The sequence below is a fragment of the Nematolebias whitei genome, chromosome 12 (assembly GCF_014905685.2).
Source record: "Nematolebias whitei isolate Nwh7 chromosome 12, NemWhi1, whole genome shotgun sequence".
Lineage (NCBI taxonomy): Eukaryota > Metazoa > Chordata > Actinopteri > Cyprinodontiformes > Rivulidae > Nematolebias > Nematolebias whitei.
The window spans coordinates 22,213,232-22,227,208 of record NC_056509.1 but is presented as its reverse complement, the minus strand read 5'-3'; the positions used below and the strand labels follow the sequence as shown (position 1 = coordinate 22,227,208).

Below are 13,977 nucleotides of genomic sequence, written 5' to 3'. Positions count from 1 at the left end.
GCTCAAGTCTGCTGGAATAATGATGAACGAGTTCCGGTCTGCACATGCATGGGAGAGGAGCTAATGATAAGAGTGATTGAGTGACAGCAGGAGGACGGGCTGCTCAGGTGTGGGCTGTGAGGGGCGGGTGCAGCTTTGATGGATTCAGTCCACACACTGTGGCTTCGCATTTTGTATCCACACAAACACACAAAACACACTGAATGAGAATGAAGACAGTGCAGGTCCAAGCAGAGTCTGCAGGATGTGATGTGAAGAAAATGTTTTGGGTAAAGTGCCTTCAGCTGAAGAACAATGTGGGCCACTCTATAATGTTTTTTAACTATAATAATCTGACAAGCTTCAGTGACACAATATCATCCCATCATTTGATGCGGTCAGCACAACAGTGAAAGTATTTCCTGTAACTCAAGTACATTTTCTCTGCATGTGTTCATTTGGCTGTCATAATGTGGAAAACTCCCCAAGAACCAGTGCATGGATATAAATTAAACTTTCAGGAAGTAATCTTTGGCATTAACTTGTGGCGTCAACCTCATTCATGATGGCCGCCACCGTTAAGTAACCTTAGTAAAATGGCCATAAATCTGGTTGAATTTAATTAATGTGAACAAAAAGAGTGCCTCTCCTAAAAACGCAGGTTTAGATGTTTGAAGGCACAAAGATCGAGTTGAGAAGGAACTTCTTTATGGTTAGTTTGGAAATCAAACACCCTGCTGCCTTTAGAGAGCAGATCACAAAAGGCTCCACAAAACAAAATATCATAACCTCCTTCAGGTCCAGCGAGGGGAAAGATGTGCTGCGGCAGCTCAACACGGCTTCATACTTGTGGATTTGTTTCCTGGTGAAGGAGATAAGGAGCTGCCCATCATGGCAGCGACCTGAGGATTCCATTATGGGTTGGAGAAAACGCTCGCCGTTTCAGCTCACAAAGGCGATGCCAAACAATCTATTTCCCTTTACTTCCACGAATAAAGAGCCTCATTCATCTTGGGCTGCGCACATTTATACGAGCAGACGAGCTGAGTGGAGACCCATTATCAAGCTGTCTTCAGCGGCTTCGGCAACAGGCCCAACACAAACTCTGCCTGACGGAGGAGCGTCCTCTGTGGTTTGGAGATAGGAAACCTGCTAAATTGGAAATCGTGAGTGGATTGTGTTGGCGATCAATTTTATTTTGTCTGTTTTGTTGCAAAAATGTTTATTTTTATTGCCAAAAGATGGGCAATATAGTCTGTATTTGGGTGTTCGCTAGCAAATAAATCTCCTTTTTCATGGAAAGTTTAATTAAATGCAGTCCAAAATGGCTGTTAGAGCCACCTAGAAAAACACAAAAATGATAGAATTCTGCCAGTGTGACCGATATTAGGCTAAAGTTTGGTGTGGTTGTGGTGGAGACTCACCTCAAATACACCATTAGTGCAAAACAACATGAAACATCTGAGCCAGACTTGCAGAGTTTTTATGAAAAGACATTTATAACTTGGCACAGTGGCTCATAATCCCTATTTCATAACACGCGCTCTTACAATATGGCGTTCGATACCGGATTTCAACTATTTTGTGAAAATAACAATAAAATAAGTAGATTATTCTTCATGTGGGGAAAATATGTTTTTCCTGTAGTTTTTGTTTCCCCACAAAAAAGAATAACATCAGTTTTGCGCAGTTTATTTCAAAAGTACGGCCCACCCAAAAACAAAAACAGAAATGATCTAACAAAGTCGGGTCCTCTGGACGGATTAAAATAATTAAAATAAATAGTTGAAACGTTTCGTCTTTCGGTGTTGTTGCTAGCATCACTCAGCCCTCTGTGAATAGCAAGCGGCCATCAGAGCACTAACGACCAATCGTTGGGCTGATGGCTCAGTCGTGAACAGCTGAACGTCAACAACAAACTGGTTGATCCACTATGAGACGGTGATATTTATAAGACTGAGTTTACTGCAGCTCCTCAGACTAAAGAAGTCTTTTGGACAAAAGACACATTTCAACAATTAAAAAAAATCTGTCCAGATCGACCTGCATCAGGTTACTATGGTTACACAGAAATCATATTTTTCTGGTAGTTTTCCCACAGATGGAAAATGTTAATTTTGAAAAAAAAAAAAATCCTGGTAATATCCCACATAAAGAACAATCTACTCATTTTAGGTTATTTTATTTTTGGAGTCCATAAATGTTATGTATATGTTATAATATATAGGTTATGAACTGCCTCAAGTTGGAAATATGTCTTTTTCCTATTGTCCCGTTATAATGTGTAGAATTGGGCACCGCCAGACAGTTTCATAGCTCCTCTTTTAAACAGTTTTTTTAAATTGACTTTATAAGTCTCAAAAGTCACAAAGTTGATCCGTGCACAGCAGGTGATTTGTGCACATGTATTCGACAACTTGAATGTGCAGCATACTCCTACTTGCACTATTTGTATTGTGTATTCTGAAAAACTTTATGCATGTGTAAACCTTGTGCTGCACTTGTGGATCTTCTTGTTTGCGTACAAATTTTGTATGTGTGACTGCTGCTGAGATTAATTAAACTTTATATTGTTAAAAGTTATCAATGGATGTTCATTGATTAACAAAATTTTTCTTTTGAACTTAGTGCATTTTAAGATCTGGTGAGACCCCAAACAAGTTTTAAATCACTGTAAGGGCGCACATTTACTGCTGATGATGCTAAAACAAGGTATCCCAACACAAGTGGACTGTACTCCAATGATGAACCTCACAGTTTGTCAGTTTTTAAAAGTTGTGGTTGATTAAAGCTCATCATATTGTACTTTCACTAAATGTGTGCCACTGAACGCAGCACTGCCCCTGAACTCATCACATCGACACACCGGGTGCAGCTGCAGCCTCACATGCCAGACCTCTCGAGCTGACAAAGTTTGAGGCTGTAATCTTTCAGACGTTGGTTAATAAAAGGCTGCAGCTGAGCGCAGAACGAACACGTAAATCCTGAACGTATAACAAGTGTCTGAACTCTACTGAGGCTCGACTGAAAGATGACTTGGCTCAGATTCTCTGGGCTGCATAATGCTGCGATGATTACTTTCCAAGCGTGGGGGAAAATAAAAGTGTCGGGCTGCAATAAATCGCTATTAATTGTAATTAATGGAACCAGCCTTGGTCTAATCGTGACATAAATCTCGGAGGCCATTTCTCTTTAATAAAAAGCAAACAAAAAAACCCCAAAAAGCAACTCCTCCCACTAAAATTGATGACTTCTCTGAATGCATGTCAGGCATTTAATCGTCTGTTAATGGGCCGCATTACTCAGGAAAAGATTTAAATGATGGGAATTTACGAAGATTATAATTACTACACACTAATGAGCTTTCCATTGTGCTAGAAAAGTTTGGAATGAACTCCACTTGGAATGAGTGCGTGTCAAATGAAAGGATTTACAAATAAACTGGTTTTTACACAAAAATCAAATTTAAACATTATGAAATTTATTTAGTCAGGAGCAACAAATAAAGCTTGTTTGATCAACTTCCTCCAAATTATATATAAATGTGCGGGACTGTTAACAAATACACCAGAGGCTTAAATACAAGCTAAAAAGAACAACAAAAAAAGAGAAATAAAATAGCAAATATTTACCAGCAACTGTTCTTGTTGGGGTTCTTTAATATATGTACAAAAATCTACTAGAACATACGTGTAGAGGATAAAAATACAGGATAGCTTCAGTTATTTTGACCAATTTGTTTCATATTTAACTTGCCTTTATTACAGAAATGTTCTACGCAGATTCAAGAGCCACAAGAAAAAGACCTTTTTCCTTTCTGTTTGAAGACAGACCCATATTGAACAGTTGAGACACTCTTCTTGAAAACGCCGTCACAAACTGATTCTGCTCGGAGCTCGTCTCACTCCTTCCTGCGTTTCTTGTCGTGGTAGTCGTCTTTGGAGCGGGTGCTGGTGGACGGCCTCTTGGAGCCGCCGTGCTGCTTGGCCTGCTCCAAGAACTTGTCCAGACCGAAGGGATCCTCCTCGAACTGGACCGGTCCATCTCTCTTCTGCCCGTGCTCGGCACCAGAGAACTCTTTGTCAGGAGCAAACCTGAAAACAGATGGGAGGTGGACAATTGGCATTTGCTGTTTAAGTGACGTTTACCTGCACCTCCTAACAAGGCATGGACAAGGCAAAGCTCTCAGTTTACCGGTCGGTCTACATTCCACGTTCCTACCCTCACCAGTGGTCAAAAACTCGGGGTGGTGACCAAAAGAAAGACACCACAGATACAGGTGGTGAAATCAAGTTTTCTCCAGAGTGGTTGACTCTCCCTCAGAGTTAGGGAGGATAAACCAGGAGCGGATCAGAGTAGAATTGCAGCTCCTCCTCATCGAGAGGAGCCAGTTGAGGTGGTTCAGGCATCTGGTAAGGACGCTCCCTGGGCGCCACCCTAGGAAGGTGATTCGGGCATGTCCAACTGAGAAGAGACCCCGGGGAAGACCCAGGACACGCTGGAGAGACTACATCTCTTTGATGGCCTGGGAACACTTTGGAGTTCTCCCAGAAGAGCTGGAAGAGGTGGTTGTGGAAAGAGACGTCTGGACCTCCCTGCTCAAGCTGCTGCTGCCCCCCCCCCCCCCCCCTTCCAACCTCTGAACAAGCAAAACGGATGGATGAAAAACTCCCACTTGTCTTTGTTAGGAGATCAAATGAAGAAAGCAGACATGCTAACAGAAATGTCCCAATGAGTTGTTACTCAGCTTTAGCAAAAGTAAACAATCCACATCACCTGTTGTTCTTCATAAGTGAGTCAAAGTCATCTGAGTAGGCATCTTTGTCTATGTTCTTGCTGGGCCTGTAGATGTTGGAGGCCATGTCTCTGCCACTGTTGAATGGCTTATCGTACACATTGTATGTGTCATCTTCACCACCAGCAAAACCACTGTCCATTCCCTAAAAAAGAAACGGACATTAAAGGGGAACAGCTGCCAAGGTTGGTTTGGTTTAGTTTCACAAGAAGAAGTGCATGAAAAGCTCTTCATCATGTCTGATCTGCACTCAAATATGTTTATTAAGCAAAAACGTCAAGGATTTAACAATTACTGAGATTTTCTTTACTCAGAAGATGACAAATCATTGCTGCTTGGATTAGGATATAGAAAGGCCGGTGTGTGGACGTTCGAACCTTGCTCTGATTGAAGAGCCGCTGGTCGTACTGAGCTTCGCTGGTGGTACGAGGGTTGGGTTTGCCCAAAGCAATGAGCTCACTGATGTCTCTGTCCTGATCCCTTTGTAACTTTGACCTGGGACAAAAATAAACAGAGAAACGAGGTTAGATTATAGTAAAACACACAGACTTGGTATGAAATAAAAGAAAGTAACTCAACTCAAGCAAGAGATTTGGTACGAATTCTGTTTTTTAGTAATTAATTTTGATAACTTACGCTGGTACACTTCTCAACCAACAATGAATCTGCTCAGTAGGTAGGGTTGCATTGCATCATAACATTTACAGACTTTTCATGAGAAAGTTTGAGAATGTCCTAAACTGTACACAAATGTTTGGATATTATCAGACATGCCATTGATGGGTGGTGGGTATTTTAAAAGCCTTTTTATTATTCAGACAACACAGTGGTCAGTTCTGTGTTAATATCATACATTCTATAAATTCACCCAATGATATCAAATCATACTTCTCTTTGTGTAGTCCATGGGCTCAAATGTGGAGTTTTATTACTACATAAAAAACCTCAAAAGTCCAGGATTTTAGAAATTATCAGTGCACCTGATGAAGCACAGCGCATGTAGGGGGCGTGCCCTCAACACCTCCACAGGAAGCAGGGCGCTACGTGCACGTGACTGAAAAATAATAGAAATTCTCCGGCGCACGTGCACCAAACCTGGTTGTTTTTACATCAAGATTATGCTCAAATATATTTTCCACCAACTATATTTAAAACCACTGTTAAAGGCCAACCTTCAATATTTTATTATATATTCCTGTTTATGGGAATTAACAGAAATAAAATAAATTCCTGTGGGAAGTGCCGACTTTAAAAAGTCCATGAAATTTGTAACCCCAGCTTTTATTTTATGCTGAAAATAAAACTAGCATCCAGATCACCTGCTGCCGGACTCTGACGTCATGAACGCCGCAGAACGGCAGCACTGATGGGAGCTCCGCTTAGACTCCATCTCTTTTTGTTCCCGTTGTTTTTAACTTTTTTTTTGCGCCTACACTGTACACCCACGGTACGGGTATTACTGCAACACGCACGTGGAGTTGTGTGTGTCGCTGCCTTGCCATCCTAGTTCAGTTCCCGGCCCCCCTGCAGCCTCATGCTCCAGCCAGTCATGGTGGCCGTCTCCATGATCCTCCATCTGCCTGCACGGACCGAACTCTACGGACCCGTTCGGTTCCGCGGAAAAATCTTGGATGTTCTCCGTCTCCCGGACCCAGTTCTGGAGGACAGTCTGGAAGAGCAGCTGCTGCGGTCATTGATATCATCAAGCTGCTGACGCGACCTGCTAACGATGCTAACAGGATCCTCTAACTGCCTGCAAGGACCCAACTCTATGGACCCGTTTGGTTCTGCGGGGAAACCCTGGATGTTCTCCGTCTGCCAGACTCGGTCCTGGAGGACATGTTGCTAAGATCACCTCACTGTCATCAGAACCACTCTGCCAGTAGGACCACGCGGCTCTAGACTTATTTCTTTTCCACTTTTGACACCTTGTTTCTGTATTTTTGTTGCATGCTCTGATATTTGCTGTTGTTTTTTTCTTGGGCGAGTCGAGACGGTTCTTACCATTAAATGACAAATAAACCAACCCTGAACCTGCCTTACATTTAAACATGGCCTCTGACCTGTTTGCATTCAGAGGATGACTCTCAGTTACCACCAAACCAAACTGAATTGTTTTTTTTATACAAAATAAAAAACATGAATGAACATTGCTATGTGATTCTATCTTTCCTAGCTAAAACCATGTGTGTGTAGCTGGTGATTTTAAATTGCTGATAGTCCTTAAGCGAACAGCCATCTCAAAGTAAAGTGAAAGGTAATTTTCAGATAAAAAGGTCTGCACCTCTCCGACAGCTAAAACTGAGACTGTAATGAGCTCTCCTGTGACTTTCACTTTCTACTTTTGTCCGGGGACTCACGACACCTCACCAGACAAGCTGACAGTGCACAGAAACCCACAAGCACACACTGATCATGTACCTGGCATACAAAGCCAGCAGACACCTGCAGACAAAGACCTGCTTGAGTGCTCTGCAGGATCCTGCTGTTTTTGTTCAGTGTTGCTGCTGCTCCCATAAATGATTCAACAGTGAGCCGTGCGTGTTTGCACAGAAGTGAATGCATTTAAAGTGTGTGCCCATCACCTCTTATCGGGAGCAGCCCTGGAAATGTTCTTGTCGTGCTGTCGGTCCTTCTTTCTGACGGTGCGGATCATGTCACGCTCCCTGGCCTCGCTGTCCTCACCACCAGCTGCGTGAGAGAGAGAGGATCAGAGGTGGGAGAATGGTGTCCAAGTGAAATAAGACATGAGGAGGAGGATTTGGAGTACATGTGCAAAGCAGGTGAAATGAGATCAGAGATGATGAGGGGAATAAAGATAAAGACGAGAATAAAAACAAAAAGAAGCCCAAAACGTGCAATACTGGTGTTTTTCTCTAAAGAGCCTGGGAGTCAGTCACGTCATTTCAACACTCACTGATCCTGTCAACACTCGCAGAGTGAGAAATGCTTTCATCACATATGCAGCTCATGCTCCTGACTTAGAACAGGCAACAGCACAGACAACAGAACCTGTTCTACAGGCAGAGAAAGCATCACATCTGCCACAAACTCACCCTCACCGTCGGTGAATATTAAGAAAGTATAACAATGACCTGTCCTCGCAGGGTCTTAATCTGCAGGACTCACCTTTGTCACCGTGGCTCCTAATCCCCGCTCGTTGGTCTCGAGCCATTTGAGCCAGCTCTCTGAGCTTCTCCTCCTTCTTCTCCTTCTCTTTCTGAGCCATCTTCTTTTCTACCTGAGCTCGCATCTCCACTGCCTCTCTGGCCTAAACGCACAACAACAGTCAAACAGAAGCACAAAGTGCAAAGTTCAAATGTTCAACGTCTGGAAACAGAAACCATAAGTTACCTTTCTGTCTGCAATATAGAGCGCCTCGGCCAGTTTCGCAAAGTTTTCATTGATGTGGACTGTTTGCAGACCCCGTCCATCAGCAGCTAAACGTTTGTCCAGAGGGATGGTGTACCCCTGCAGAGAATCAAGCACATGAACCATTATCGTGTATTAAAGACTAACACAATAAAACTGCTGCACAGCAACCATTACTACAAAGTGTTTGAGAAAAGGAGAGCTTCAGCAAACTCTGGAAACATTACCTTTGCATTCTTCCAGTTGGAAATGCACGGAGGGATCTTCCACTCTTGCTGCTCCTTGACCGTCATCTACAAACAAAAACATTATTTTTATCTAAAACACAAAAACAAAAAACAAAAATAGTTTTCACATTTCAACCAACTCTACCTTTCTGCTTGGTGAGTGCATAACAGGGGCGGGAGGTGATGGAGGCCCTCTGGGAATCTTCTTGTTGATTCTGAAACACAACATTCATAGTCAAACTTTCTTCAGAGGATTTCTTAACGCAGATACTTAAAAGAGTTCCTGAAGTGGAGAAACATGACTTCATTGTTAAGTTTTACATCAAGTTGGTTCCATAGACAAAAAAAAAAAAAGATGGAGAAAGTATCTTTGCCTCCTCTTGTTGTATAAAACTGAAGCCAGCAGGACTCAGAGCTGCCATGTTGTAGTTTTTGAACCAGCATCTGCACACGAGCAGTGTGGGGACTTATGTCCTGCATACTTCCCCACACAATCTTGGTGTCACATGACCGTTCTTTTAGGTATGAAATAAATATACAGCGGGTAAGAACTATGTCAATATCAGGAAAAAAGTATCTGATGTGTATTTCTTTTTATCTTGGGCAATGTCCCATTCATTTACATGTAAGGGCAGGACATGAATCTCAAGCTGGGAACGGTGGTTCTGTTGCACCTTCAGCTTCTGGGACACAAGGAATGTCTAGTTTTCTTTAACTGTTGATGACTGATTCACAATAGCTTTTTAAATTTTTTTAAAATTTATGTAATTTGCAAACAATTCTAGTTAGCATCACTGAATAATCTATAAGAAAAATAAAGATAGAACTTATTTGAACAAGTAGTAACCCCAAACGTTCTGTCTTTTTATACTTCATTTAAACTCATCTAAGCTTTACAACACTTGACATTTAGACTTTATTTGAGCATTACTTGATGTTTACTTTAAATGATCACAGAATGAGATAAAGTGGTTTTTCAGGCACGTTAACTTACTTGAAACGGGGAGGCTCCATGGGATCTTTCTGCATTTCCACCATACGGATCACCCTCTGCTTGGCTCCAGAATTAAAAGCCACTCCCTGCTGGGACGGGGTGTATCTATGAGAGAAAGAAAAAATATATCATCAGGGATTTATGTCAATCATCAACTACATAAACAAACTCGGGCAAAAGAAGCACCAGTTTGTGTCACTTTTAACTTTCACTGATCTTGTTTTTCAAACGTTGGGGGAGGAAGAGAGAAAATGCTCTTTATTCTGCAGGTTTTCAAGAAAAAAGAACATAATTCAGGTTTGAGTCTTCCTTATACTTGGTAGTGAGGATGACAGCAAAAATAAACGTTAATCATTTAAATGATCATTTAATTATGTTATTTTTCTGAACATGGTTATGACTCAAAATCCAGTTAATGCTTAATCATTAATCTCCTATTGCGCCTCTGTACACTCCAAGACACACACAGAGTATTACTGACACAATTCAAGTACATTGTGAACTTACGTACTTACTGTAAGTCTTCACGATAAAGACTTAAAAGTCAAAAGTAGATGTGTTGATAAGTAAAATGAATACATAATCACGCTTCCAATTAGGGGTGCCGGAAAACAATTGATGAATTAAAGAATCTAGATTCCTAGTTCTGGCGATTCTGAATTGATTCTAAACACACAAAAATTGATTTTAAAATGCGTTTAAGATTTTAAAAAAAATTCTGTTCCTACTCCCCAGCATACTGAATATCGCACTACGTGTCCACTCGTCACCGTAGAATTTGGCACTGTAGGCTTCCGTAGATCAAGCTAGTTAGCCAGCTACCTTTATCTGAAGGGTCTGCTAGCATGGAGCGGTAGGACAGCATGATTCAACCCGCTCCGTCGTAAAAGTCAGTGTAAGGGCACATTTCAGATTCTACAATGTTCCAGGTAAGACAGAGCTTGACAAGAGCACAGTTGTTTGCGAGAAGTGTAAAATAAAATTGCGATAGAGTATTTTGGAAATACGACAGATGCACGGAAGCTAAAAAAAAAGAAAAGCAGCAGATCAACGAACTCTGGAGCAACAAACTTCCAACTAATTCCCCAAAGGCTGTGAAGATTTCCCTCTCCATCTCCTGGAGCCAGTTCTAAATGATACAATTTATGGTTTATAAATTACAGTTCAGAAGAGTTTTTCTGCAGATTTGCACAGGTTTTGAAATTTGGCTAAAAAATTACCAAATATGAATAATATGGTTAAGACTGAAGTCTGCATAATTCATGTTAGGTTAAGTTTTGAAAATATAACAAATGTTAAAGCAATATGGTTAAAAATAACTGAAGTCTGTATTTTATTTTGAGTTAAAGGTTAATGCACTGTGGCAAGATGAAGTCTTTGTTTACGCTTGTATTTATATATTTTGAATAATTTGTCTGTGATGGACTGGAGACCTGTCCAGGGTGTTGTCCCCCGCCTCTCGCACAGTGATGGCTGGATATGGGCACCAGTGACCCGAAAAGGAAGAACTGGGTAAAGATAATGAATGGATGAATTATTTATTCCTAGATTTTTATTTTTAGAAAAATCCAGGCAGCTTAGCTAAGCTTACTGGTAATTTAATTTACAGAATTTTATGCACTCCTATATTTGTTATAAATATGAAATGATGCAAAAAGATCAGATACAGTAAGGAACCTAAAAGTATTGTTTTTAATAAAGGTTCTATTTGTTTACATTGTTGTTTAATCTTCTCATCTTGTCAATTACATAATTTAAACTAAATTTATGACTATTTCAATTGAAAACTTGTTTCTGAATCGAATTGTGATGCCAAAAATTGTAATTCAATGAAAAGACAAGAGAATGCACCACTCCTTACAATGATGCCTTAACCAACACACCACATTTAGTGTTAATGACAGATGTACATCACTGGAATAATCTTTTAGAGATAGATAATGAGAACGTTTCCTCTGAACTGTCAAATATCGGAGTATTACTGAAGCTGTGAACAAATTGTTCTCGTCACCCACTGCAAGCCCAGTTAGGAGATTACCAAAATCAGTTTTCTGCTGATAATGCTTCAGCTCTAATCCATACCTGATGTACTGTGCAGGAGCTTGTTTGTCTGCAGCTCGAACAGGCATGGCAGCAGCAATCTTCTGAGACACCTGCTTGCTTAGGGCAGCACGCGTTTTCTCTGTCAGCTACAAAAACACAAAAACCACCACCATGAACAGCTGATCCTGATAAATAATGTGAAGCAATAAAACACAACCACTTATTTTATTGTAATGGCTATTTAGATTACTTAAAATATGTAAATATGCCATGACAATATTTTTGTAGAGCATCAGTCAGAACTGATTTGTTTCTTGATTTAGTAAAGATTGATTTTGATCATTCAGTACTGTCAGGGTTAATGCATTAGCAAATTAAACAATGGACTTAATGTTCTCTCACAAGAGTTTAACATCAACTCCTGTGAATAACTTGATTTGAAAGAAATCTGAACTCCAACTCATGAAACACTTGACTGCTGCACAACATTCTACCTCTTGTACGGACTCCTCGTCAGGCCTCTGCAGTTCTTGAGCATCTTGATTAAGAACCTCCTTTGGAAGCAGGTCAGTGTACTTGCTAAAGATCACCTGTGTTTAAAAAAAGACAAGACATGTTTGGAAACAATTATTAAACCGCAGAAAAACCACTGCTTGTACTTCCAATCATACCAAACAATAAACTAAGGATTAATGTAACAGCTAAATCCAAACCTTTTGACACTGTCAATCAGAGCAGCCTCTGTAATGCAATTGCTTAAATAATTTCACTTTTATTTCATTTGCCTGAAAACATTATATAATTAAGAAAGTAATTCATGTTTTGGTATTTTGAACTATGTAAATTGTTATACAACGTAAAATTTATGTTTTCTAACAATGTCAAAACAAACTATTACAGATCAAGTTTATGGCATCTTTACGGACCATCATAGCAACATCTTGCAGACAAACCTTATCCTTTCCCTGTCCTTGTCTGGCGATGGCATCATATTTGATTTTCCCTTCTGCATCTACTTGCACTGCCAAGGCATTGGAGGTTTTCCTCTTCCTGCCCATCTCCAGAGGAAACTGGGCCACATGGATCTCTGGGAAAGCTCCTCCATCTCCAAAGTCCTGCACAAACAGATCCCTCGCTGTTAAAGTAGTTCCTAAAAGGTGTAGATCAGACATTGCGGTCTGATTTACCTCCAGGGCGCGGGGCACCCAGCCTTTCCTGTGCCCATATGGCGGGGGCTCTCTGCGGGACGAGACCAGAGCGGTGGAGTAGGACTTCTGGGCGCGAAGCCTCTCCTCTGCTTCCAGCTGGTCCTGCGACAGCTGTGTTGGCGCTGGTAAAAAGCTTCACACACAAAAACACGCGATTTAAGACTTGTTGTTTTGAATACGAGCTCAGATGCTATAGCCTATAACTCACATGGGCTGCATCACAATAACATAACTTCGAAACGCTGTTTATAGTTACCATTACAGCTATATAAGAATTTATACAGTAAATATCGATATATATCTATAAGCTATACAATAACATAACTTGTTAAGTGAGCGCGACTGCTACGCTGGCTAATGCTAACCGTTTAGCTGTCGCAATATTAGCATCTAGTTGACGTTTGTTTCGATTAAATACCGTGTAGCAAGCAGCCATAAAAATCCATGTGAAGTCCTCTAAACAGCTTATATATTAAATGACAGTTACAACCACGTCCAGTAACTTTTTATTTGTTTGTTTAGTTGTTTTCTGAAAACACACGGCCTTGTTGAGACTCACCTCACTAGAGACATTTTCTTTTTTCCGTAGCGCTACACTGAGCATGCGCAGCAGCGTTACTAGACAGGAAATGACGTAACTAAATGACGTGTTACGCTGTTACTTTAAAACTCTGGAGAGGAGATGGGTTGAATACGGAAGAGGATTAGGGACACGTTAATAAATAAATAAATTAATTAATTTACTGGTTGTTATGTTAATTTTATTTTGCTTTAAGTATGACTTTTTGACTTTTTTTAACACTTTTTTACACTTACATTTTTTTACACATCACATGTACACATTTACACATCATTTTACACATCACACATCAGCTCACACAGACTCATGTTCATGTTCGTGCTGCTGTTCGACGTAATGTTTTTATGCTATTAGTGCTTAGTGTACTTTTAGTTGATGTTTTTCTTGGTTCATATCTTAGATGTTATCATTGTTTTTCTTTTACATTTTATTGTTGGATGTAACTGGGACCCTGTGTACATAATTTCGTTCCACCACATGTACCACAAGTGGTGCAAACGACAATAAAGAATCTCTGACTCTGACTCTGATGCTGTGCCACTTTGAACAGAAAATTAAGATATCAGAGTCAGAGAGATTTATTTGTCATTCACATCTCATGTGGTACATGTAGTGGAATGAGATTATGTACGCAGAGTCTCAGTTACATCCAACAATAAAATGTAAAAGAAAAACAGTAATAAGATCTAAGATATGAACTAAGAAAAACATCAACTAAATATACACTAAGCACTAATAGCATAAAACAAAAACAATATGTCGAACAGCGGCACAAACAT

The 13,977-nt window shown here is 40.4% G+C and overlaps 1 protein-coding gene across 1 annotated transcript; it reads right to left on the bottom strand.

Moving 5' to 3' along the window:
* Window positions 1-3,623: 3,623 nt before the first annotated feature.
* snw1 (SNW domain containing 1) lies at window positions 3,624-13,207 on the bottom strand. Its single transcript, XM_037685305.1, has 14 exons — window positions 13,178-13,207; window positions 12,598-12,751; window positions 12,364-12,525; window positions 11,905-12,000; window positions 11,450-11,556; window positions 9,368-9,472; window positions 8,519-8,588; window positions 8,374-8,439; window positions 8,129-8,245; window positions 7,904-8,045; window positions 7,360-7,465; window positions 5,152-5,269; window positions 4,756-4,919; window positions 3,624-4,073 (listed from the first exon to the last, which is right to left on the bottom strand). Exons 1-14 carry the CDS (start codon window positions 13,189-13,191, stop codon window positions 3,881-3,883), a joined length of 1,614 nt encoding a protein of 537 aa, XP_037541233.1. The 5' UTR covers window positions 13,192-13,207; the 3' UTR covers window positions 3,624-3,880.
* Between the last annotated feature and the right edge of the window lie 770 nt (window positions 13,208-13,977).